Source organism: Aythya fuligula, chromosome 25 (genome assembly GCF_009819795.1).
Source record: "Aythya fuligula isolate bAytFul2 chromosome 25, bAytFul2.pri, whole genome shotgun sequence".
Taxonomy (NCBI): Eukaryota; Metazoa; Chordata; class Aves; order Anseriformes; family Anatidae; genus Aythya; species Aythya fuligula.
The window spans coordinates 4960817-4987248 of record NC_045583.1 but is presented as its reverse complement, the minus strand read 5'-3'; the positions used below and the strand labels follow the sequence as shown (position 1 = coordinate 4987248).

General features: G+C 64.9%; 1 protein-coding gene across 2 annotated transcripts; it reads right to left on the bottom strand.

Moving 5' to 3' along the window:
- Window positions 1–3232: 3232 nt before the first annotated feature.
- On the bottom strand, window positions 3233–25237 carry TEAD3 (TEA domain transcription factor 3). 2 transcript variants are annotated; one of them, XM_032203212.1, is made up of 13 exons: window positions 25203–25237; window positions 13686–13939; window positions 10327–10391; window positions 8748–8810; window positions 6475–6486; window positions 6035–6172; window positions 5826–5869; window positions 5666–5727; window positions 5183–5316; window positions 4850–5023; window positions 4567–4707; window positions 4175–4327; window positions 3233–3571 (listed from the first exon to the last, which is right to left on the bottom strand). In XM_032203212.1, the coding sequence occupies exons 2-13, from the start codon at window positions 13819–13821 to the stop codon at window positions 3458–3460; spliced, it is 1236 nt and encodes a 411-aa protein (XP_032059103.1). In that variant the 5' UTR covers window positions 13822–13939; window positions 25203–25237; the 3' UTR covers window positions 3233–3457. The 2 variants fall into 2 exon arrangements, with proteins under 2 accessions (XP_032059103.1, XP_032059104.1); XM_032203213.1 differs by lacking the exon at window positions 25203–25237 and adding an exon at window positions 8558–8620 and having other exon boundaries at window positions 13686–13894.
- Between the last annotated feature and the right edge of the window lie 1195 nt (window positions 25238–26432).

Genomic DNA, 26432 nt, shown 5'->3' with positions numbered 1-26432 from the left:
GGGCGCGGAGCAACGGGCGGGGTGCGGGGTGCGGAGCGGGGCCGGGGGGGTGCGGAGCGGGTCCGGGGGGGGAGCAGCTCGGGACCGGACCTGGCCGGGGCCGGCAGCCGCAGGACTACGAGTCCCGACGGGCAGCGCCGCGGGAAGGGGAGGGAGGGAAGGAAGCGGCCGGGGCGGTGCGCGGGGCTGTGGGGAGGGGCAGGGAGCGGGGAGGGAGAGGGGGGGGAGCTCCGGGATCTGGGGGGGGCAGCCCTGAGACCCCCGCTCCGCGGCCGGCTCGGGGCTGGGGGTAGCGGGGTCCCGCAGCCGGGGTCTGGGGGTCCCCCTCCGGGAGGCACCGGGCAGAAATAAATCCCTGGGGGGGTTGTGTGGGGGGGTGATGGCGTGCGGGGCAGTTTGGTGTGGAAAAAGAGAAGTGGTGGAGTGTTAAAGGGCGTCCTCAGGACCCCCTCCTTCTGGGGGTGGGGGTAGGATGAAGCCAAGGGGCTGCGGGAAAGGGTTTAGGAAGGAGGTCGAACTGGGAGCATGGGTTCAGCCCTCCAGCACCTGATGGGCAAGGCTGCGACCACCCAAAATACGGGTCTGTGACCCCAGCGAGGGATTTGGGCTCCCCTTGACCCCGATCTGGGGGGTTAAGGCAGGGGAGTGTGGCTGTAGGGGAAGGCAAACCCAGCAGGCACCAATCCTACCGAGCAAACCCATGGCCAGCGCTGCAGACCACTGCCAAAATCTGTAGGATGTGCCCCAGAGCCCGGAGCTGGGGCTGTCACCCACCCCTCATGGCCCCTGCTGCCAGAGCAAACCACAAGAAATGAGGAGAGAAAAAAAATGAAAAAATCACACCCCCAAAAAGCACCCCAAACCCAAAAACCAGGAACTTCAGAACCGCTTGAGCCAACCCATGAACAAATAATTTTAATGTTTTTTTCAGCAGACTGCAGTTTTCTTGGAGCTCCACAGTCTCCTCTCTCTGAAGTTGGACAGATACAGTAAACACAACAAATATATGATACAACCCATCACAGCTGGATTAAAAAAAAAAATACACAAAAAATATAATACATAAAAAAATGGATTTTTTTTTTTTTTAAACATTGTGGACTGACACAGCTCTAAAAATGGTGATCGTAACCCTGGTAAGCTTTACAAAGTCTTTTAAAAAAATAAAACAGTACTTCATGTGAAATTCATAAATACACTGGAGGAGAACGGAGGGGGTCGGGGAAGGGGCGAGAAAAGTGGCTCTGGGGTCGTGGCTGAATCCCACCCGGGGCCGGGGGCCTGCGTGGGCGTCCGCGTGTGCGTGGGCTGGGGGGGGGCTGGAGGGAAGGAGGGAGGCACAAACCGGTCCAGTTAACCAAGAGCTTCATCCCCTGGGGGGGGAGGCAGAGGCAAGAGGCAGGGCAGGCGTGTGTGTGGTGGCGGGGAGGTTTGGAGCTTTAATTCCCAGAGTTTTAGATCGGTGAGAAAGGAAAGGAAAGAAGAAAAAAAAAAAAAAAAGAAAAGGAAAAAACAAAAAACAGACAAAACCAGGAAACAACAAACAAACATGCTACATATGAGAACGCAGCTGGGCGGCGCAGCCCTGGGATGGGTAGGGGGGGCTGTGGCTTTCCCCATTTTTCCTTTTTTTTTTTTTTTTTTTTTCCTTCGAGCAGGACATGGGCATGGGGGTGGCTTCTCCCGGCGGTGAGGTCGAAGTCCCCACGGGGCTGCAAGGCCGAATCCTGAGCTCTCTGCGCTGTTCCTGCCCCTCCGCGCCCGGCACCATCGCACCCCAACACCCCCCCTGGCTCCCCAGCCCCTGCTCCCCCATCCCAAATCCCTCCTGCCATCCCGCAGCACCTGGCTCTGCACCTCCCGCTGCCTTCGCTCCCCCTCCGGCACCAAGGCCAGGGCCAAATTGTCACCTCCTTCGGGTCCCTGTCCCCTGCCACCCTGCTCCGCGCCACCTCTGCCGCTCTGCATCCTTCCCGGGGATGCTCTTGCAGCCGCCGCCACAGGACCGGGCACGCTGCGTTGGGTTATTTTGGGGCTGCAGCCCCCAAAATGACGCAGAAATACCCAGTCCCGTGTCCCTCGTGTCCTCTGTCCCCGCTCTGTCCCCTCTGCCCCGACCTCTGCCTGCTCACAGCTCTGCACCGCGCGCTCCTCCCTGCCCAAGCCAACACCCGGCCGCTCTCTGCGGGCTGCCAGGAAAAGCCGACACCAGAATTGTCAACACAGAAAACAGGCAAAAAAGGAAAAAAAAAAAAAAAAAAAGGGAAATTTACATATGCAAAGTAAATCAGGCAAATCCACTGCACTGTCCTCGTTACACCTCAGCAAGCTACACCGGGGGTGCTTGGCACTGGCAAAGCCCCCAAGCGTAATCCCTGAAAGCGCAAGCACAGCCCGGGGCTCCCACTGCCACGCACGAACCCGGCCGCACTCTGCAGGGACCCCACGTGAGTGTGGTGACCCCAAACCTTCCCCGTGCCTGCCCGAGCCACGTAATTTTGCCATATGGCTCTGACCCAGTGAGCTCGGCTCCGCCACCTCCTCTGGCCACCGGCACCAGGGACAGGCAGGGAGCAGGTCCCCGGCACCGCGGAGCAGCACAGGAGGGACAGATCCCGATTCCAAGCACGGTGTCTTTTTAAAAAGTATTAAAAAGCACTTTAATTAAAAAAAAAAAAAAAGGAAAAAAAAAAGAGCCATAAAAAGTTGCTTTGCATCATCGATGCCCTCCCACTCCAACACCACCAGACAGGGTCGGACGAGGAGCACCCTCCTTGGGGTGAGGGACCCGAGACGCAGCTTCTCCCATCCCTCCTTTTTAAGGCACCCAAGGGTGCCTGTTCCTGGGATGCAGCAGCAGCAGCACCCCCCCTCCGCAGCCCCTCTCCTGCCCTGCTCCTACCTGCTCCCACCTCGGCACTTCTGCCCTGGCCTTGCAGGGACGTCCCCACGTCCCCGCCGCCACCCCCAGCGCCGGGCTCTGCCACGCCGCAGCCACGCCGCTGCCCTGGGGACGATGCCGAGGGGCTGGTGCCACCGCGTCCTGGCCGAGCCACCGTGCTCCTCCTGCCCACTCGGGACCGGGGGGGGGTCGTCCTCCGCTCCGACGTCCCACTGGGGGCGGCACGGCACGGTGCTGGCCTTCATCGGTGCCACCGAGGGCTGCTCTGTCCCCTTCCATCACCGGACATGGGTTCCTTTCTCCCTACGGTTCCTTTCTCATTCTTCTTTTTTGTTTTTTTATTTATTAAAAAAAAAAAAAAAAAGGAACTGTTCCTAAGTAGAAAACATCTGCGATCGCAAGTCAGTCTTTTTTGGCTATTGTTTTTCTTCCTCCTCCTCCTCCTCCTCCTTCTCTCTTCAAATGACTTCTCACGAGGCCGGGGGGCACGGGCGGCGTTTCTGCACGGCCCCCCCTCCCCGCGCCCCTCGTGCCCCCGCCCGTCCCAGAGGGCCCCTAGTCCTTCACCAACTTGTACACGTGGTGCTGGGCGCCGTGCTCGCTGGTGGAGACCTCGAAAACAAAGGCTATGCAGAGCAAGGTTTCCTGGGTATCCCTGTTCGTAACAACCTGCGGCAAAGCAGAGAGCGCAGTCAGGAGAGAGCCCAAGGAGGGGGGTTGCTTTTATGTAGGGGGGGGGATTGCATAGGTTCAGGCACAGCCACTTCGTTTGCACCAAATTCACACTAAATTTGCACTCTGTTCCTCAGGGGGCAGCACAGAACAGGCACAACCGCTTTATTTGCGCCACCCAAAGTCTTGCTACCCCTTATTTAGGAGGGTGAGCGCGTGGGCTTGGTCTCAGCCACTTTTTACATCATTGACACCATCAGGATTTGCTCCCTGCAGTTTGGAGGGGAGGGGGGGACACGGCCTCAGGCACAGGCACTCGGTTTGCACCGTGCGGATTTGCTGCCTGTAGGTCGGGTGGGTTGGGGACGCACAACTCCAGGCACTGCTTTCACTGCGCCACCAAAAATTCACTTCCCATTCTTTGGGAGGTGGCACGGGCTCCAGCCCAGCTGCTTTAACTACACCATGGAAATTTTGGTACCTATTATTCAGGGGAGGCATTGCATGGCCTCAATCCCAGCTGCTGCACTTGTGCGGTCAATACAAAGCGCCCTGGGCAGGGGACCCCTGGTTTGATCTGAGGGGGATGCGGGCAGGTACCTGCAGGATGGTGAAATTCTCCAGGACGCTGTTCATCATGTACTTCTCCGGGAGGTGCTTGAGTTTGTGGATGAAGTTGATCATGTACTCGCACATGGGGGACCGGTGGATGCGGTAGACGAACCGCCCGTTCTCCAGCCGCGCGTACTCCGTCTGCGGGGACAGCCGGGGCGTCAGCGGGGGCCAAAATTGGGGAGATGAGGGCAGTGGCCAACGGGGACATCGTGGGGATGGCCCAGGATGGTGCTCATGGGCCAGGGATGAAAGAACCACAGCCCGGGGTGGTACCCTCGTGTCCTACACCCCGTTCAGGGGGTTTGCCCATCCCATCCCCATCCTGAGCCAGGACCCGCGGCGGGGACCCCGCTCCCACCCCGTCCCGCAGGACTCACCTCCACCTTCTCCACGACCTGCTTCCCGAAGGAGCACACCTTGGTGGAGACCGTGATGGTCATGTTCTCCGCGCTGCTGTACTGGCTGCTCACACCGTAGAAAGTCCCCGGCCCGTCCTGGATGGTGCTGTTCAGATCCGCCTGGGGGGGAAGCACGCGGGGAGCTGTCAGGAGCCAGCGCTCCCTTGGGGACGGGGACATCGGCTTCAGGAGCCTCTTGGGACGCTCGCCAGCTCCTGAAAGCAGGCAGAGCCCGAACCCAAGCTCGAAAACCGGATCGTACCCAAAACTTGACGAGGAAGAAGGAGTTCTGGGGGCCGCGCTCGTAGAGCTCCTTGAGGCCGCCTTTCTTCTCGGGGAACTTGTCGTAGATCTGGCGGATGTCCACGGCCTCCAGCAGCGGGTCGCTGTACGAGGGGTTCGTCTGGCCGATGTGCACGAAGAGGTGTTTGCTGTACTGTAGGGGGACCAAAATAAACCGGGGGGGGGGGGGGTCAGCCCAAAAGCGAGGCGCCACCGAGGACGGGCACGGCCAGCCCCGAGCCGGCCGAGCGAGCCTTTTGGGTGGCCCGAGGGGGTCGGGGTGGGCACACGGGGGGGGGGGGGGCACGGTTACCGTTTCGGCGTCCCGTGGCACCTCCATGAAGGCGGAGTACTCGAGGAGCCGGAGCTTGGCGGAGGCGATGGTGCGGTCCTGCCAGACCGGCACGGCCGAGGCGGCTGGTGGGAGCGGAGCCAAGGGCTCGTAACCTGGGGGGGGGGCACCCGGAGCAAGGGGGAGGGGGGCAGCGTCAGCTGGGGAGAGCCCCCCCCACCCTGAGCTGCGGGGGGATCGGATTCCCTCGCCGTGCATCCCTCCCCCCCCTCCAAAATCTCCTGGGATGGCCCCGTGGGGATGCTGCACCCCCGTAGGATGGGGTAAGTGGGGATGAAGTCCCCGTCACCGGGTGTGGGGGGGTTTGGTTGGGTTTAAACCCCAGGTTTTACCCCTGTGGGGCTGGGATGGGGACCCTGGGGAGGTGGCACAGGACACAGAGCTGGGAGAGGGGGGGCCCCGGAGCTGTTTTGGGGTGCGAAGCGCGGCGAGGACGGCACTTACTGGCTAGTGATGGAGGCATGGGTGGCTGGATGGGGTAAGCTGGTTGTGCAAACGGTTTAATGCTGCGAAACGAAGCAGGTCGTTAGCGTAACGAGGCCGGGGGCCCTTTTGTCAAGGTGTGTGGGGGGGGGCGCTGCCTGGGGTGGGGGCTTCTACTTACTCCTGAGAGGGTCCAGGCTGTCCTGGGATCGGCCCACTCCAAAACTGGAACAGCAGAGGGAACACAGTCAGCGGCTTCTGACCCCCCCCCAGTCCCACACCGAGCCCCCAGAGACCCCCAGGAGCCTGGTGGACCCCCCCCAAGTCCATACGTGGGGGCTGATCCCCCTCCCACCCCCCCCAGCCTGGGGTCCGCGGAGCCTTCCTCACCCTGGGGGCAGCAGAGAAGACGGCCTGAGGAAGAGGAGGGGGGGGGCTGAGCTTGTTCTGCAGGACGCTGGCCGACACGATCTGCGCCGAGGACATGGAAGCCATGCTCTGCAGAGCCTTATCCTTCGAGACCTGGTCCTGGGGGGGGGGACACAGAGGGGAGACGGGGGTGACACAGAGCCCCAAGCAGGCTGGGACCCCCCCCCTCCCCAAGCAGGGTTTGCAAAGCGAGGGATCAGGGGTGAATGCCCAAAATACCCCCCCCAAAATACAGCCGCGTTCATTAATGCCATCATCTCGCACATGTCCCCTCTGTGCGGGACCCACCAGGTCCCCAAGCTGTCCCCCCCCACCCCCCCAGGGGGCACCAAGGGTGTAGCAAGGGGTGGGGGGCACAAGGCGACGGGGCGATAAAGGCAAGGCAACCAGCACAAACTTACCAAGTTCATGGCCTGTCCACAAAAGAAAGGAAAAGAAATGGTTAGAGCCTGGGCGTGCACCCCCCGAGCCGTGTAACCCCCCCCCCAGATTGTCACCGCAGCCTGGGCTGGGGACAGAGCCCCCCCGACCCATCCTTTTGGAGGGGGACACCGATGTGCACAGCTTGGCCCTGCTGGGACCGGGGTGTCCGAGCCCCGATATTTTGGGGGCTCAGCATGGCCGCTGGGCGCAGCAAGCCAGACCCACACCTTTGCGGGCTTCCCAACGAGCTGCACAGCCCAACCCTCAAAAATAAAAAAAATTAAAAAAAAGAAATCCGTAAAGGAACCCATTTTTTTCCTTTGTTTTGTTTTGTTTTTGTTTCTTTGTTTTTGTTTTTTTCCCCTTTTGCTCTGTAGGGCAGGAGCCGAGGGCACCGCGGTGCCGCCCGGGTCCCGCGGGCTCAGCCTTTGCTCCCTCCACCTCTCCCAGCTCACGGAGCCACCACCGCCGGGTGATTTGGTGATTTGTGTTCACCCGGGGCACGGCAGGGCTGCGGCTGCGAGGTCGATAGCTCCCCGCTTATCCCCCAGCCAGAGCAGCCCCCAGAGCCTCTCGGCTCCTCCTGCACCCCCCCGCTGTGTGTTGTGCAGCAAGAAAAGCCTTTTTTAATTATTATTACCCATTGCAAAGGCTTCTGCTGTTGCTAACCCTGCCTGGCTCATCTCCCTGCAGCCCCTCCTGGGGTCTGGTTTTGACAAACGAGCCCCGAGGAGCAGCCCCGAAAGGTTTGGGGTGCCCTCTCCTGGCTTCTCCCAGCACACAGCCGGGGTTTGGGGCCCTCCCGGCACTGGGGTCTGCCACAACCTGCCCTGCACTTTCAGGGGGCACAGCCCTCAAACCCTCAGGGGCCAAAACCCCAGGGTAAGCTCAGGACATGTCCCAAGCTGCCAGGTGGTGCTCTGCACCAAGAGGTGCCCCGTCCCAAAAAGGTGGTGACACTTTGGGGACTGAGCGAGCCTTGCCCAGAGGTGCTGGGAGCGAACCCCATGGGCTTGGTGCCGAAAGCTTTCGGGTCCCCAAATCCTCTGGAAGGTGAAAGGAGGAAAATCCCTCCTGGATCTGGCCCAGGGACCGGCAGGGGGGAGATGCTCCCCGGTTTAATGGTGCAGGGATTAAATCCGGAGCATCCCAGGCTGTGCAAAGGGGACGTCCCCAAAGGGGGGCAGCCCATGGGGACCACGCTGTCCCCAACTTCACACCGTGTACACCAGGACTGGATCCAACCCCAGAAGGGCTCCGTCCTTGGGGCACGGCCCCGATCCTGCCCGTGCCAGCCGTGCCCACCTCCCACCCGCCATCCCCACCCTCCCCACCACCACCACGAGGAACGGTGGAAACGGTTACGGAAAGGTTAGTCGGGCTGCAGTTAGAAGGAAGGAAGGAAAAGAGAAGCCAACCAGAGGAGCGGGCGATCCAGATTTTCCTTGCTCGGCTCCCTTGGCCCCTGGAACCACGGGGCTGGCCCGGGACCACCCGGGGGGGGCAACGTGCCCGCACCTTGGCACGTGCTGCAGCGTGAGCAGGCAGCCTGCAGGGACCTGGGGACATCGCTGCTTCTGTGATCCCCTGGCATGGGACATCCCCTGGCACGATCCCGGGGGGACCATGCTTGTGATCAGCCCGCCTCCGGGGGTCCCATTTTAATTTTGCTTTACTGTGCTGGCTGCGCTGGGCTGGGTCCTTTTCCTCCTGGGGGAAGCCTGGCTGGCCCAAAGGAGGAGGGCAGCGCTTGTGCATCGCCGGGGGAGGTTTAATCCTCCCCTTCCACGTGGCTGGGTCTTGGTCTGAGTGAAAAGAGGGTTTTTTTCCTCCAAAATTTGCTGCTCTGAGGGAGAGAAAAGGGCTCCGGGCACCTCGACCGGCCCTTCCAGCTGCACTTTCCTCGGGGCACCCCAAAGCGATGCCGCTACAAAACCACCGGGTTCCAGGAGCGAAGGGAGGGGGGAAAGAAAAAAAAAGCCATCCAAAGGAGAGAAAGCAGCACACCAGAGAGCGGAGAGCGTTAGTGGTCAGCGGCCAGGCGGGGAAGCGGGCGCGTACCTTCAGCTTGGACTGAATCTCCCGAGATTTCCGCCGGGCAAGAACCTGCAAGTGGCTAGAGACCTGCAGAGAGAGAGCAGGAGAGGGGAACAGCAGAGCCGTCAACCAGAGGAAAAGAAGAGGAAGGAGAGGGGCTGCCCATGCTCAGAGAGACACCGCCGGGAACACCTGGGCACGGGCGCCAACGTACCTTGATGCCAACCTGGTACTCCCGCACCTTCTTCCGAGCTAGAACCTGGATGTGGCTGGACACCTAGGGCCCGCCACGCCGTTCGGAAAGGAAAACACAGAGAGCGTGAAGACATGACCCCGAAAAGTGTGCCGCCGCCGTCCCAGGGGGAAAGGACGTGCGGAAAAGAGGGGGCGCGGGGCTGCCCCCGGGTGCTCCTGGAGATGCCGATGCTCCTGCGGCGGGGAGAGCTAGAGAGGGAGGAAAAATTGGGGGGACCGCGGGACGCCGCGCTGGATGCTGCCGGTGCTGCTCGGAACGAAGCCTGTGGGCTGCTGGGAGGGGTCCCGAAAAGGCAGCCCCCTCCCCGGTGTGAGTGCAGGGGCTTTTCTTGCAGACAGCCCCGAGGGTGCTCGCTGGGTGCCCCCGTAGGGTGCCTCAGTGTCCCCGAGGGGGATGTGGCACGGAGAGGCCGGTTCCCATAGCTCCAGGTGGGAAAGGCGAGGAGAAATTTGTTTTGTCCAGAGCCCTGTGAGTGTGCAGGGTCCAGACGAAGGGGCTGAGCTGCTGACAGCCACCCCCCGGGGTGCATGGCCCTGCCCCAGCTCTGTCCCCACCAGGCACCAGGGCTCATTTTGGCACGTTCCCTCTCCCAGCAGGCTGCACAAGGCACAGGAGGGGACGCCACCACCACCATATGTGCTTGGGCACGTGTGCATGGCCCAGAGCATCAGTTTTGCCCTGTGGTCCATCCTTCCCCTCATGGAGAGGGTCCAGGTGAAACAAGAGAACAGAGGATGTAAGGACCGTGGCCGGACCCTGGTCCCTCTCCTTCCAGCAGCAGCCCTGGAGGAGTTTTTCCCCGCAGCACCTGGGGTGCAGGTACGCCCATCCCATATGGGGATGGTGGCACGGGGCAGTCCCAGCACGAGTGACCCCAAAACACCCCAAACCCATTCATACCCCTGTGTGGGAGATCTCCTGCTCCCCAGTGTCCCCTCGGGGACAGCCACTGAGCCCACCAGGACACACAGCACGGCCACGGCGGGCAGGAACGAACCACTGGGTGCATTACGAGCGGATGCACCTCTTGGAGGGCTGCAGTGCCATGCAGCTAAAAGGGGGGGGACCACAACGTCCGCCCCGACCCACTGGCATCCCTGCCTGCATGCTGCCAGCCCCAGGTGCTGGCACATCAGGGCAGCGAGCTCTGTGTCACCCCAGGCTGCCCGAAACCAGCACGGCACAGCCTGTCCCCTGGCTGTGATGGGGACAGCTCGGTCTCAGCCCGGGGCTTTTGGGGGTGCCGCCCCCACAGGGTGTGCCACGAGGGGCACGCAGCAAGGTGGGGACGGCCTCTGGATCCAGGTGGAAAAGCAGAGGGAGGCGCACGCCGACGGACGCACAGGCTGCTGCGATGGAGCTGCAGCTCCTCACGGAGAGCACGGAGCCGAACCAGCACAAGAAGGAGGAGGAGGAGGAGGAGGCGAGGACGGCGCCCCCGGGAAGGGCGGCACGGCACAGCCGGACCCCGCCGGGCTCACCGGGCACCCCCATCCCGATCCCCTACCCCAAAAGAAAAGCAGAGCCGTGGTCTCACCTGCTTCCTCGTCCGTGTCTTCCCCGTCCGCAGCTTGATGTAGCGGGCGATCAGTTCGTTGCGACCTGCCGGGGGAGCGCAGTCGTCAGCGTGGGGGGACAGCGGGGACAGGGAGGGGACAAGGGGACAGTGGGGGACAAGGGGACAGCCCCAGGGGACCCGATAGCACCGGTCCATAACGAGGCCGGTCCTTAATGAGGGAGGCTCTGCCGGGAGATGGCGCTGCCTCGACGGCTGGCTGGCTCCAGGGGACACCGGGGTGGCCCCGAGGGGACATGGGGGTGGCCGCCGCCCAGCCAAAGCACAGGGACCCCCCTCTTTTAGCCCCTACCCTCAGGGCTCAGCAGCACCGTGGGGCAGGGACTGGGGGGCTCGGCGGGGGGTGGCAGCCACCAGGGACCCCCCCCACTGCTGTGCCCCCAACACCGGTGGCCAAGGACCCCCCAAAAATCTGACTGCAGCGGGGGAGCCAGCCAACCCCCCTCCCGCAGCCCTTCCCACGGGGGTCCTGGGGTCCCCCCCCCGGCTCCCCGCTTCCCCCCACAAGCGCTCGCGAGCCATGCTGGCCTTTCCACCAGTATTTCCTAATGTCCTGGGCTTAATTCGAAGCAGAAGTGCTTTTGCGCCACATTTTACGGGCCAGCTGTGGCCAATCTACGTTCAAACGTCAGAGCAGCTGGGAGCTTTCTTCTCCCAGCCCCGTCCCCGTCCCCCCGCCGCCTCGCCCCCCGCGCACGGGGGCGGGCAGGCACGCCAGATTTATTTTAATGGACCAGATGGTCGTGGTTGGAACTTGTCGAAATGCCCTTGGAGCGGGTTTCGACTTTTAAAAAAAGAAAAAAAAAAAAAAAAAAAAAAAAAAAGAGCACTCTTTAAAATTAAATAAATAAATAGATAAAAAATAACCCCCACCCCGGGCGTCCCCTCCCAGCCCCGCAGCAACTGGGCGCTCCGAGGAGGGGGGGGGACACGCGGGGGGAGCGACAGGGCCAGGTGCTGCGGGGACGGCTGCGCCTCGGGGTGCCCGCAGCGGGCAGGGGGTGGTGGCCGGGGGCCACCGTGGGTCCCCTGGCAGTGTGGGCACACCGAATGCAGCCGGCGAGGTGTCCCCTCGTTCCGTCCTGTCCCCTCGTAGCACCCATGGGTGCCCCGGTGCCACCCCGCAGCAGCCCCGAAGCACCAAGGTGCCCCGGCGTGTTGTCACCCAGCCTCGGCTGCGGTGTGAGTATCACCGTTTGGGCCGCCTTTTAATTAGCCAGCAGCTCCTAACGAACCACCTGGGCTTGCTCGCTCTCGCTTGCCGAAACCTCAGCGTGGATGGAGCCGCGGCCCCGCGCCCGCCCCGGGCACCCCGCGCCCAGCCCTGCCTTGCCCTGGTCAGCACCCAAGGGTGCCCGGGTGACGTGACGCCCTGTAGTGGGGCGCTGCCCGGCCCTGGCTGCGGGGAGATGCGGTGCTGGAGCACGGGTACGCCTTCCCCGAGCACCTCGGCGTCTCCCCGCTCCCGAATCCCATCCCCATGCTCAGCCCTTGGGAAATAAATATGGGAAATGAAACCCGGCTGCGATTACGCACCCGAGCGGGGCAGCACCCTGTGCCCAGCACCCTGTGCCCAGCACCGGGCATCTCCCCACACCTCTCCCCGCACCCATCCCCGCCTCACCCCGCATCCCGGCACCACCCGGGGCCGGCTGCACCCTGCAGCACCCATCCGGGTGCCCACGGCCGTCCCCGTCCCCCCGTGATGATTCACCCGGGGCCGTGCCATTCCCTCGGCGAGGGCACGTCCTCCTCCAAATTACCACATTCCCCGAATTCCTCTCCCCTGACACCACCACGTGAACCAGTTGGACGGCCCTGTTAAAAATAACCCAGTGGGACACGCCGGCGGCCGACGAGCGGCGCGAGCAGCGTGCCCGGCCCGGCCCCGCGGCTCCCACCTGCTCCTGGGGCACGCGTGCGTCGCTCGCCCCAACCCTACGGGACGCTGGCACCCACCAGGCCCTGGATGTAGGGTGCTGGGCGCAGGGTGAGGCCACCCATCTCCGGCTCCAAGCGCTTTGGGTGCTGCCAAGGGGCTCCCCAAAATATCGCTCCCATCTGGGTGCCTCGCGCGGGGATGTGCAGCCCCCAAAAGAACCCCAGCGCCCTCCCCGGGGTTTTGGGGTTTTGCCAGCCCCGATTCGGGTCGGACCCTGCTTTCCACCCCCGCATTGCTTGCAGGAGAAGGGCCCCCTGCCGTGCCCCACCAGGGCTCAGCTCGGCCCCCCGGGGGTCCCCAGCCCCTGCGCAGCCCCGGGAGGAGGTGGGGAGGCTTTTGGGCGCTGCGGAGGGCTCTGGGGGGGGGGGATGAAAGGCGGCGGGGGCCGCTGCCTCTTTAAGCAGCTGCCAGATGTCTCCAAAAGGCTGGAAAAACCGGTCTGCGCCCGGGCGTGCTGCGCGGGGCCAGGCTCCCGGCGGCACTTCAGCTATTCCTGGAGAAATCCAAAAAATGCGCCCGCGCGGGAAGCCCTGCGCTCCCCTCGGCCGCCAGCCCCGGCCGGGGGCCCCGGCAAACGGGGTGGCACGGGTGGGTGGCGCGGGGATGGGGGTGGCTGCGGCGTGTCCCGGGCACCACAGCGTCGCACGCGGACCCCCAGATCTGCCCGTCCCTCTCTGCTGTGTGTGGGTGACGGCGGTGACACCGGTGGCTTTGGGTTGGAGGTCAGGGGTGGAGGCACCGGTGCCGTGGAGATGGCACCGAGGTCACCGGTCCTGGGGGTGACAGCACGGGAGGAGGAGGAATCCCTGCCGAGGCAGGGATGGGGACACCGTGGCACCTTCCTCCTCGGTGGCACCAGGCGCCCCTGCCCGCATCACCTGCCACCAGGACAGAGGCGTTTGGGGGGACCCCAGAAAATCCACCAACCCCATTTCACCAACGGTGGCACTGAAACCAGAACCGGGAGCTCGGGGCGGGCCGGTGACCCCGGCCACGCTTCTTTTGGGGTGCTCCCCGCCGTCGGGCTGCGGTCGGGGAAGGTTTGGGGAGCGGTGCGGAGGGGCGCGGGAGGGAGCCGTGCCCGCTCCCTGCCTCACGGCTTCGGCTCCACCAAACCTGTCGGTCCGGCACGGCCGAGAGAGGGAGGGCGCGGGAGGGAGAGCCGGCACGCAGGGAGGGGACGGCCCCGGCACCGCCAAGGGGACACGGGTCACCGCCGCCCGCCCTGCTCCCAGCAGCTTGGGGAGGCGCTTTTGGGGCCGGGGGAGCTCCCCAGACGTGGTTTCGGGGCAGGAGGCTTCGCTTCAGCCCCGGTTTGTAACTCCAAGCCCGGCGAGGCGCCCGTGCCGCCGGGTGCCGTCCTGTCCCCAATACTCACCGTACATCTTGCCCTCATCCGAGAGGATGATTTTCCGCCGGCCGCAGGGGGGGTAGATCGCCAGCGCCTCCTGGAAGCTCTGCTCGATGTCCGGACTCCACACCCCCTCGGCATCATTGTCCAGACTCTTGTCCATGCCGTCCTGGCCATCTTCCCGCCCCTCCCCGGGGCTGCCGCTGGCGTTCCAGCTGTTGGACGCTATGGTGCTGGCTGCTCTGGGCTCCGACCCCGAGCCCCCACGGACACGCGACAACCTGCGGGGACAGAGGGACACCCGTTAGACCCTGCTACCCCTGCTCCTGGGTGCCGGAGGTGCGGGTGACAGCGTGGCCCCACGTACGGCCCCGCTGCCCGTTCGGTCCCTGCTTGCGCCCGGGCAGCTGGGAGCGCACCCCGGTGCCGAGCACGCGATGCCAAGTGGTGTGCCCCGAGCGCACGGCTGCACCACAAGCACCCCAAATTCCAGCAGGGCCGAGCCACTGAGCAAGCACCCTGAATAAAATTTGGGGAGGGGGGTGCCCGGATGGCATGCTGTCTGCACGAGGCGCTCGGGCACACGGTGCCACCTCGGGACGGGACAGCAGCAGCCCTACGGACCCCAACCCCATGCCAGCACCCCGAGGCTCTCCAGCCCCTAAAAACCCCGCTCTGTCGCACCCTGCTGAAGGCAGGGCAGCGACTCCACGGGCTTCCCCAGCCTGTTTTGAGCCACGTTAATAGGAACCAGGCGGCCAGACCCCTCCGGCAGCCCGACCCCTGCCACCGGGGCACCTCTCCGGAGCGTCCCCCACCCCGAGGATGCAGCGGGGGCTGCCGGGGGAGCCCTCACCCCCCCCTCCGGGCCGGCTCCCGAGCGGGGTTTTGCAATAACACGTTCGGTGGGGAGCGAGAGGTGTCTCCCTGCGCCGCGCTTCCCGGACGGGCTGGGAGTGTGCAAAGGTCTCCAGCGCAGACATCTCCTTTTAAAGGAACTGCAGCAACCCGCTGGCTCGAGCAGCGCGCTGCGAGGCTGGTTTGTGTTGTGCGGTTGGGTGTTTTTTTTTTTTTTTTTAAATAAAAAAAAATAATTAATTTATTTTTTTCCCCCCCCCCCTTTCTCCCCCCCCCGCCCCTCCACCTCCTTCCCCTCCTCTCCTCTCCCCCCCCAGCCCCAAAGCCCAAACGCCACCCTTGGTGTGATGTCAGCCCCCTCTGGTCCCCGCCGCCCGCCCCTGCCCGCTCCCCCCCTGTCCTCCCCCCCCCCTCGCCCGGGCGCTCCCCCTCTTGCCGAGCAGTGTGGCCAAATAAGGAGAACTGGATTTGTAGGATGGAGCCAGCGAGCCCGGGGAGGGATGGCGGCAGCGGTGCCGGACGGCCCCCAGCGCCCCCCGTGCCCCCCACCGTGAAGCCCCGGGAGCCCTGAGGGCCAAGGGGGGGGGGGGGTTGAGAAACCAGCAGGGCAAAACGGGGTGGGAGACGGAGAGCTGGGGGGGGGCACACATGGGGATGGGCCCCCCCCACACCCCGTGCCCACCCCGTGCCCACCCCGTGCGTGCAGTGGGGTCGCAGCGGGTGCTGGTGGGGGCTGCGGCTCCCCCTCCTCAGCCTGATAAACCCCACAGCACCACGACCCCACAGCCATGTAGGGGCCTGAGACCCCCCCCCCACTATCATAACACCCCCCCACAGCAGCCTGGGACCCCCCCCCAGCCCCACGGCACCCCGATAGCCCCCAGCTGCCCTGCGGCAGCCCAGGAGCCCCCAGCCTCGAGACCCCCCCCAGCAGCTCGGGAGCCCGCAGCCCCATGGGGTTGGGCTCAGCTGAGCCCCCCAGGGGAAAGCCCTGAGAATGGGTGGAGGGGGGCTTCACAGGGACCCCCCAGATCTCCCCCCTGTACTGTCACAGGGAATTATAGGGTCGGTGGCACCGCTGCAAGCCAAGTGACAAGTCCACTGTCCCCAAGTGTCACACACACGGGGGGTGCTGGCCCCTGCCCACCGCACACACCGGCCCCTTCCCAAGGGCTCTCAGCCCCCCCCAGCCCTCCCAAATCCCTCCCACCCCACTGCCTCCCCCCCCCCTCCCCAGCAGGGAAATCCCTTTTTCAGGGAAGCAGGGGAAAAACAGGGCCCTGGAGAGGAGGGAGGGCGAAGCCGGGGCCCCGGCCAAGGTGCGAGGAAGCAGCTCCTCCTCCTCCTCCTCCTCCTCTTTCTCCTCCTCCTCCTCCTCCTCCACCGAACCTGCTTTTTGCCAGGCCAAGAAATTTTATTTCCTGGAGGGAGGGTGCAGGCAAGTCACAGCTTTGACGTAAGGGGCGCGGGGCCGAGCGCAGCGCTCCACCCAGCCTTACAAAACAGCAACAAGAGGAGCAATTAGGAAACCAGCACGGCTGGACCGAGGTACCGGCCTGCCCGACCTGATCCGGGCAGGGAGGGGACCGGACCTGCCGGAAAAATCCTTATCATCCTCTCCTTCCCTCCGGCTTCTCCCCAGGCCAGCGACGGAGCCCCCTCCCCCGGGGCGCGGGGACCCCCGGCACAGATGCGCCCCGGAGGGCGAAGCCCCGCAGGCGGCTTTTGTGGGGTGCCACGTCCTGTCCCCAAAGGTGCTGGCCAGCAAGGAGAAGGGGAGCGCAGCCCTGGGGTCCCCGAGAAGGGGGAGCAGGATGGGTGCAGGGGAAGATGCGGCCGGGGCAGCTCCTGCCCTTATCTCCTGGCGAGGCCAAGGTTACGCCGGGAGATGGAGGCGGCGTTCCCACGGGCTGTGCGCTCGCCCCGAGCTCGGCCCCGCTGTGGATCAAGGCTGGCCAAGGTGGTGGGGGGCTGCAGGGAGGTGCTCGGGGCTGGGGAGCCCGGAAAGGCTACGAGGAAGCCCTACAAAAGCCTGCTTTGGCCAGGAAGGGGATGCTCGGGTCAGGGGAAGGGAGAGGTGTGGATGCGGTGTGGTGCCCAGGTGAGGAGCGGGGCCCTGTAGGGCACAGCGGGGCTGGGACCAGCAGAGCCAGATGTGGTAGGGGCTGTGGGGATGGGGATGGGGATGGTGCTGCTCAGAGCCCCCAGGTGTGGGGTGGCACCTCGTCCCCAGCAGTGGCACCGAGCTGGGGGACGCCGCGTGCCCTCCTCCCCAGCGTGCCGGGTCCCAAAAGCGCTGCCCCATCCTGCAGGCCGTGCATCACCCCAACCCCGTGTTGTACGGGGTGGAAAGCCAAGAATTGGGGTCTGCTCCACGCAGAGGAGCCACATCCCATTACCCGCATTGCCCAGCCACCTGTCACACCACTGAGCCTGGCCAGAGGCAGGAGCTGTCCCGTGTTGACCAGTGTGACGCCACGGGACCAACGCCTTGCCCCAGCTGTCCCTGCCCTCCTGGTGGCACCAGGGTGGCCCCGATGCAGGTGGCAGCGTCGCCCCCACCCTGGCTGCAACCTCCGGGCTGCTGCTCTCTGCCCCTTTGCAAATCGGGGTGCAGGTGGCTTTGGCCACCACATCCTCCCTGACTCACCGGGGACGCACGGCACGGCCACCGGTGCCAGCACCCGCTGCCCGGGGGGGGGGAACACTTGGGCACAGCAGCCCCGAGCTCCCCCCTTTACCCAGGGCTTCCCTAACCCCATGGGGAGCAGCACCAGGACCCCAAGGGTTGGGGACACTTCGAGATGGGGGTGAGCAGAACCAGCAAAAAGAGGGATCCGGCCGCCACCCCGCTCCCCGCCTGCCTTCCCGTACGGGGGCCCCGAGGCGAGCCAGCCCTGCCGGCCCCCCCCCCCCTGCTTGGACCCCGTGGCGAAAGGATAAAAGTTCAGCAACAAGCCCGGGCAGGCGGCGGGGCCGGGCGCAGCCTCTCACCTGCACAAGCAACCGCTCCGGCACCGCCGCCCCGCTGGGGGACGGGAAAGGGGGGACGGCACCAAGACGGGGCCACCGCCGTCGGTGGCACGCGGGAGGCACCCGCGCCCCGGTGCTGAGCATCCAGCCCCCACCTTGGGCTGTGCAACCTGTCCCGGCTCGGCCCCGCTCTGAAACTGGGGCAGGATCAGTGCGCCGTGCCCCGAGGAGGACGCTGGGGGTGCCGAGAGGGGCCGCCCCGTTGCACCGGCTCTGCAAGACCCCAAGCGAATAAACCCCGAAGCGGAGCCTCGCGGGCGGCCCCACGCACCGCAGGAGCAGGCTGGGGGGCTGGCGGGAGGACGCAGTTTGTAGGCACACCAAAATCATTCCTGCTGTGCTCCTTGTGACCCCGTTGCCACCTCCGCCACCCCCCTGTGACATGGCCCTACCTGGGGGGGACCCCAACAAGGCCACGATGCACACGGGAAGACGCTTCCCAGTCTGCCCGTGACCCCGTGCCGTGCACCAAGCCCGAGCATGACCCTACAGCAGGATTGTTTTTGGCACCAGCCAAGAACCCGACCTGGCCTTTGCAGGAGCCGGGGGTCCCCAGCCCCCTTGGGGACCACCCCACGCCCTGCCAAAACCCCCTGGGGGCACGGCACAGCTCTGCCTTCACCTCGCTCCTCTTCCGAGCAGCTCCGGGGCTGTGCCGAGGAATTCCCCTGCTTGGGGAAGAACAGCCTGCCCCCTCCCACCTGGGGCCTCACCGGTCACTGCGGGGCCACCTCGTCCCCCAGGGGACACCGAGACCCCGGCCAGCCTCCCCCCGGCACGGGCTGGGGGCCGGGGAGGCAGCCGAGCCCCCGGTGCTCCCCGCGGGACGGCCTGACTAATTTCCTTTCCTCTATCGCTTCCTGTCCCTTCCGGCTTGGCGGGCGGCTCAGGAAGCAATCGGAGCGGGGAAACCGCAGGAGGCCACGTGGCAGCGTCCCACCGGGGTCGGCGGCGCTGCCGGGGGGCACGGGGGTGCCCGCTGCTCCCCGACCCCAGCCCCGAAACCTCGCGGCCGCTTCGCGCCCAGCAGCGCGAGGCTGAGGGATGCTCAGCGCCCCGGTCCCGGAGCGGGAGGCTCTCCAGAGGGCAAAGGACGGGGGAACCCGAGTGATTTGGCCCTAGAAAATTAGGGCACGGAGCAGGGACAGGAGGCGAGCAAAGCCCGGGGCAGTCCCAGCCCCACCGGGCGAGGTGCTCCCTGCTAACGGCGCAAGCGGGCGTGCGAACAAACCCCTCCATCTCCTCCTCTTCCTCGGGCCCCGGCAGAGCTGGTTTTTGGGACCCGGGCTGGTTTTGCTCAAGGCTCTTGGGGCCGGGACGTCAGGGCAGGGGACAGACGGACACCTTACCCCGGCTTCCCTCCCTGGCCCAATTACCTCCCGCCCTGCCCAGCCGGGGCGTTTCACCCAGCAGCGCATAAATAGAAAGCTTTTACGGCATTAATTGCTCTCTGTGTTATGAAACGAGCTGGAGGGAAACAACAGGGTTGGAGCTGCCTGCTACGGACGGGCCATCGTGACGGCCACCCCATGACCCCCCCCCCCAGCACCGGGTGGCCCAGGGGCACGGCCAGCAGCATGGCACGGCCCCCACACGTGCTCGAATTCGCTTCGCTCCTGCACCAAAATATTCCCATCCCGGGACCAACCGCATGTTGGGCCCCCTGGGACCCCCAGCTCGCCCTTAAGGGGAAACCAAACCCCACCGTGGGCAAGGGAGAGCCGCAGGAGCCAGAGCAAGGATGGTGTCCCTCTGTCTGGGTGGGACAGACGTCCCGGGGACCCTACAAACCCGTGGCCATACCCCTGAGAGGAGAAACACCTCCGCGGAGCAGTTCTGGGTGCTGCCGACCCCATTGCCCGGCCACCGCAGCAGGGGCGAACGTCTTCCTGGGGCCAGCGGCTGCCAGGCGAGGAGGAGGAAGAGGAGGAGGAGGAAGGCTGCAGTGGATTTCACACCCACCCCCGGCCCCGGCCGCCTCCGCCCCCGCGAAACCCAACCCTGCCCGGGAGCAGCTGCGCCCGCTGCCTGAGCCGGCACCGCCAGAGCCCGGGGCGCCCGCGGCCGGGGGCGAGCGGCACCGCGCTGCCCCACCGAGAGGGGTGCCAGGGTTCACAGCAAGAGGGGGGGTCAAGAGCTGATCCTCCCCCCCAAAAAATAAAAAAAAAAGCACATGGGGGGAAGCCTGCAAGGCCACGGGTATTTTTGCAGCCCTTCCTGCCCCGATCCCAAGCGTTGGTGCCATCAGGGCCGTGGTGTTCCCGTCCCGGCGGAGACGCGGAGATGGCTCCAGCTGCCCGCGTCTGGGGCAAAACGTGACACGGAAATGGCACTGGGTTGTTGTCGCCCTGCGAGGAGGCGCGTTCCCCTGCCCTCCCGAAGCGAGTTTATTTAGCTTGGGAGAGCCGACAAGCCGAGGCCACGCAGAAGCTGCATGGCGCAGGCTGCGCTGGCGATTTCTTCCCAGAGAGGGGTATTGAGGGATAGCAGCGTTTTACTGCTCGCTGCTTGCCAGTAAACAAACTGGGCAAGCAAAGCATCCTCCTGCACACCCGTGGCAGCGCATCGCCCTCTCCCCAGCACCTCTCGACGCTGCCTGGGCCCCCTTGGACCAAGCCCCCCCCCAAGCAGCCCCGGGGCAGGGCAAGCCGGGGAGCGGTGCGGGGGGACCGAGCGCTCCCAGTGCCACAGCAGCAGCCTCTCGGCGCTGAAAATGGGCAAAGCAACTCCCGCTCCTGCAGATTGTAAAATTGCTCTGGAATCCTTGGGGAGGAAAGTTGCTAAAAATACACGAAGGCGGTATTATTAGTAAAAGAAGGAGCTCCAGAGAGGAGCGTTGGCCCAATGGCTCCGGGGAGCCCGGCGCAGCGCGCTCAGCCCCCGGCGCGCCAACGCACAGACGTCGGAGCAGGACCCTGACTCTCTGCGATGCCACCCAGGCGAGGCTACAACGGGGCACAACAGCCACACTGCACGGCATACAGAGCCCAAACTCATGCCAAAGCTGAGCACAGGCGTTGGGGAGCACCAAAAGCGTGCACCAAGCGTGCGCCCTGCCCAGCTCGCGTGCCGACACTCGGGGCTGCTCCGGCAGGGGAGACACCTCATGGGGAGAAAACGGGGTCCTGCCCAGGAGCTTCGCTTTGCAGCGTGGACCACGGAGCACCCCAGGTCCTCCTGGTACTGGAACACACAAGGTTTGCTTCGCGCGGGGGCTCGTGCGGCTGCGTGCGGGCGCCGCGGCGTTGCCTCCGCCTGGGGAAGGCAGGAGCTGGCAGGCGCTGGGGGAGGGCGGGCGAGGGAGCTGGCATGGGAACGGCAGCCCATCCTCCACGCACGCCGCGTCTGTAAACTTTGAACATCTTCCGGAGAGAAGTTAGTGGCTATTGTGAACAGCTGGATCTAATTTTATGAGGAGTGAGGAGGAGACAGTCGTGGGGAAATAATAAGGCTTGGCGCTCCCAGGCGAGGAGCCCCGAGCCTGGCCAGCCCTCCTGCCTCCTCCCGCCTCGCCACAGGGAAACTGAGGCACGGAGCTGCCAGGGCTCGGAGGGTCCTGGATAAGCAGGAGCACTGCCCCCGGACCCCCAGCCTCTCCAGCAGCTCGTGCCCAAGGGGCAAAGCCGGGCTGGCAGCACGGGGCCACCCGGGGTCCTCCCGGCGCCCGCTCTCCGCCGAGGTTGCTCGCGGGCATCGCGTCGCGAGACGTCCCCGCTGCCCGGCGCTTCCCGCGAGGCTCTGCCCAGCGCCTAAAATTAGATCCAGCCCTGCTGTCACCGTCCCGTCCCCCAGCCCCGAGACGAGGGGAGCGAGCTGCCAGCTCCGCGTTGCGTCCGTTCTCCCGGCAGCGAGGGCGCAGGGGAAAAGCCAGCGCTCTCCACCGCTCGCACCTCGCTCACCGGCCCCGGCGAGCAAACATTACAGGGCGAGCTGCAGCCATCGTGTGCTGAAGTCACCTTCTTGGCCTCAGGCTCTTAAGAGGATGGCTGAGGATTAGCAGCGGGTTGGCTTTAGCCAGACAGGGCCCGGCGCTTCGCAGGACGCACCCAGCGCCCGCTGCGGGGGTGGCCATGGGGCCGTGCTGGTCCCAGTACGGTGCAGGGACAACACTGGGGACATCGGAGCAGCGCATCCATTTACGAGCCGGTGAGGGGCCGGGCTCCATCCACGTCTGCACCACCAGGGGGGACATGCTCCATGGGCATCCACGTTTCTCCAAACCTTTTAGGATCAGCACAGGGCAAGGGGACGGGACAGCGGGGCTCGTGGCCTGTCGCCTCCGCCAGGCTCAGCTATCCACACACCTCACAACACCCTACAACGCCCTATACGGGGCCATGCTCGCACCCAGCACCTCGCCACCCTCTGCTCCGGGTGCACAAGCAACAGTCCGACACCCAAAGGCCGCCTCTGAGCGCGCGGGAGCCGCTGCTCCCATTTCCCAGACGGGTAAAACCGCGGCCCAGGGAGCCCCAGCGACCTGTCCGAACCCGCACCATATCGCCGCGTGCCCGCTGCAGGCTGGCGCGGGGCACGGCCCCGACTGCTCACCCCATCATTACCTTCCCTCCCTCCCTCCTTCCCTCCCTCCGAAAAAAACATTTCATAAGACGACACGTGACGGTGGCAACAGCGAACGCCCACACACTTCAGGTGCCTGCCCCAGCCACAACACAGGTGCCTGGGCTCGGCCGCGACTCCAGCACGCTCCCGACGCGCCTGACCCGGGCACCGACCCCAAACACCGCCTCGGATGTTGGTGGCAGAAAAACCCCAGGATAAAAGCTCCCCCCCCAAACACTATTTACCAGCAGCGGTGCCGACAATGGGGCCGTTCTGTGCAGCCCCACCAGCCCCTTCCAGCCTTGCAACCGTTGTCAAAGTTTTGTTAAAAGAGAGAAAAGCTCCTGGAGATGGCAGCTTTTTGGACAGCATCTGTCCCGCCTGTTGCTTGTATGGCCATAGGGGTGCCAAACCCACAAAGAGCTCTTGCCACGAAACTTTGGGAAGGGTTTCGGGAAGGGTTTCGCAGCTCATTCCCTGACATTCACCTCTAGCCCCACTCCCACCGAAGGAAGAAAAGGCAATAAGGCAGAAACCCCCATTTTTCCCCAAAAGACAGCCCAACGTCTCTCCCCGTCCCAGCACCCCCGAGCTCACCTCACGCCGGCCTCAACTGGGTGCGTTTGACGGGAGCAGCGCGGTTCCTCGATTTTTTAACGCATTAATTACAGCTGATTGCCACGGCCACCCCCACCTCCCGAGAGCACCGCTGCGCCCTGCGCGTGCACAGCGCCGGGTAACGCTCCTGCCCTTTGGCCACGGCCCCGGCACCCTCCTGCCGGTGGTGAGCAGGGGGTTAAACGGCGATTAAAGAAGATGCCGTTTCCGGTATCGTGATAAATACTGCCCGTGTGTCATGGGAAACGCTAGCGAGTCCCTTTTATTGTGGGCTGCTGATGAGTTCGGACAGGGTTTGGCGAGGCAGGGCCGGGATACGGCAGCGGGAGGGTTTGGATGAGCCCCGAAAGGCCGTGGCTGAGCCGAGCAGACCCCTCGCTCCCAGCTGAGGGTCCTCGAGGCACCCAAAGCGCCCGGGTGCCGTTACGCAACGCGGCTCGAGCCCGGCTGCTCGCAAAGGGTTATTTTGGTTGGAAGAGCCGGTGCCGTGCCAGCCGCGCGCCCGCCACGGGGACGAGCGCAGCCCTGAGCCATGCCCGAGGTCCCCCGAGGTCCCCCCGTGTCACCCAGGAAGGGGTGGCCGCGCACCCTGTCCCCACCAGCAGCCCTGTCCCTGCTGTCACCAGCGGGGAGCCCAGGAAGGGTGAATCCCTGCTGCAGACCCAAACAGGGGCCAAATCCAGGGCTTTCTCCCCAAGGGACACTCGTGCCTGTCCCCTCCAGTGGGGAAGTGACGGGGACACTGTTGCCAACACCTGCCTGCGAGCAGGGTCCCAGCCCCACCACCCCCTGGTGACCTTGGGGGGCCTCCCCCCAACCACCCCCTTTTCCTCCCGCCCCACGGCGAAACCGCCCCATGAACCACCCCAAAACCCAGGTGCTGGGAAGAGCTTTGGGGCCACCAAAGTGCCCACGGTGCTCGGGGTGGGGGTGACCAACGTGCCCAAGCCCCCCCAATTCGCTTCAGTGCCACAGCCCGGCCGTCCCCCAGCAGCACCCCAAAACCACAGGGGGGGTGCCGGGGCCCCCCGGGCAGCGCCAAAGCCCTGACTCACGGCGCGCACGTACCCGCGCGGGGTAAAGCGATAGGAGGAGAGAGGACGCCGGAGCCCAAAAATACCCCGGCGCGCCTGACACAGGAGATTATCACTTCGACGGTGGGACGGTCGCCTGGCCCGGCTCGCCCCGGCCCCCCGCAAAGAGCCAAAAAATCCCCAAACCTTCCCCTCGTCCTTTGCCAACCAGCCAACGGAGACCAGGGGCTGCAGGGCACCCGCTGCTCCAGCAGAGCCACTGGTGTCATTCCCAGCTGGTTTCTCCCCAAAAATATCTTTTTTTTTTTTTTAATTTTCCCTTGTTTTCCTCCCCTCTCCAGCCACTCTGGTCCGAACGTGTTGCCCACAGCCCGGTTTCGGGGGGCGGAGGCAGGCGGCACTGCCGGGCTGGGCGTTATTTTTCCTCGGAGGGGATACAAGGGGGGAAAAAAAAAGAAAAAAAAAAAAAAAACAAAACACCACCAAAAAAAAAACAACACAACCGAGGGAGGGTGTAAAAATAAAATAATAATAATAATAAAGATGACACACAGCTGAAAATTATACATCTAATTGCTGACTCGTTAGCAATGCGCCCATATGACGAGGCACAAAGTGTTTAGCATACAGTCAGCGCCTGGTCATCCCCTACATGCGTGTGACACACATGGAGCGTGACACGGCGGTGGCCCCGCGACCCCGCCGAGCTGCCCGGGGCTCGGGGTGGGCATCGCGGCCTCGACGCCGGCCGCCCTTTATATAACGTACGGGGCCGCAGCGCGCACAAGGCCTCTTTGTAACCCTATAGCCCGCGCCCCGGAGATGCGCGGCGCAAAGGGGGATTACCAAAAAAAAAAAAAAATATATATATATATATATAATAATAAATGAATATATTATTTTAGAAGCGTAGAATCGTGGCTCCCGGTTGGAAAAGATGAGTGGGGGCCAGGGGGGTGCTGAGCGCTGCCAGGCCTGGAGGGGGTCTGGGGCTGGAAAGTTTTTGGAGAGGGGGGGACGTGAAATGAGGCGGCGGAGAGGGTTTGGGGTGGGGGCACCCTGGGGACAGCCCCGGCACCCAAGGCAAAGCTGGCCGCAGGGTTTTGGGGTGGCTTTGGTTAGTGTTTGGGGGGGGTCCCGGTGCTGAACGGGGGTCCCGGAGCTGAGTGGGGGCCCCGGGGGGGGTGAGGAGGGGCAGGGCCGGGGGGGGCGCACGGAGCAGCCCCGGGGGCTGAGGCCCGGGTGGGATGAGGGGGGCGCAGCGGGGGCTGCCGGGGCCCCACGTCCCGAGCCGAGCCGAGCCGTGCCCCCCCCACAGAGCCCCCCCGGCACCCCGCGGGGCTGCCAAGGCTCGGTGCTGCCGGGGGGAGGAAGAGGAGGAGGAGGAGGAGGAGGAGGAGGAGGAAGGGGGCTGGGAGCCCCCGCCCGGGGCGCTTACCTGCTCCGTGCTTCGGAGGGCTGGGCCGGCCGCGGGTGCCGGGACCGGGACCAGGATCGGGAGCAGGATCAGGACCAGGACCGGGACCGGGTCCGGGACCGGGATCGGGACCGGGATCGGGCCGGGGGAGGGCGGCGGGGCTGCGGGAGCGCTGCTGGCCCCGGAGTCCGCGCACGGAGCCAGGCGCAGGGACGGGAAAGTTTCTGCAAGGGAGGAGCAGAAAGTTGGGAGGCAATCAGGAGGCGGCGGGGCAGGGCCGACCCTCCGCCCTCCTCCTCCTCCTCCTCCTCCTCCTCCTCCTCCTTCTCCTTCTCCTCCTCCTCCTCCTCCTCCTTCCTCCCTGCCCGGCCTCCGGCCTCGGGGAGGCAGCGGCGAGGCCCGCCGGGGGTCGGGGCACCGAGGGGAGAGGGGAGGCTGGGGGGGAACGGGGCTCGTTCCCCTCCGCAGGGAGTTTGTGAGCAAAGGGCAGCCCGGCCCCGGCCCCGGCAGCGCCCTCTAGGAGCCTTCATCCACCTCCTCTTCCTCCTCCTCCTCCTCTTCCTCCCGTCCTTACCCCCCCCCGCCCTCCTGCCGGGGGTCCCCCGCTCGCCTTGGTGGCTTTCGGCACAGCTTTTGTCGCCCACCCCGCACACCTTCGTGTCCCCCTGCACCTCCTCGTCCTCCTGGGCTCACCTTCATCCTCCTCCCGCAGGCCTTCATCCCGCCCCACACACCTTCATCTGCACACCTGCATCGCCCGGTGCACGCCTTCATCACCCTCTGCACACCTTCATCACCCTCTGCACACCTTCATCATCCTCTGCACACCTTCATCACCCTCTGCACACCTTCATCCTCCTCCTCACACCTTCATCACCCTCCTCATACCTTCATCATCCTCTGCACACCTCTGTCACCCTCCTCACATCTTCATCACCCTTTGCACACCTTAATCACCCTCTGCACACCTTCATCATCCTCCTCACACCTTCATCATCCTCCGCACACCTCCACCACCCTCGTGCCCTGCCTCACACCTTCACCCCCTCCTCATCCCCATCCCCTCACCCCCTTCCAAACCCCTCCACGTCCCCACGCAGCCCCCCACGAGCCCCCCCCCCCCGGCTCCCCCCGGTACCCGGGCGGGGATCTCAGCCCAGGCTGTGATTTCCCAAGGGACCCCAGCCAGCAGCGGGGCCGCGGTCACTTCCTACGAGCGAGCCGATGGGTGGTAACGCGCTAAGCCGCAGC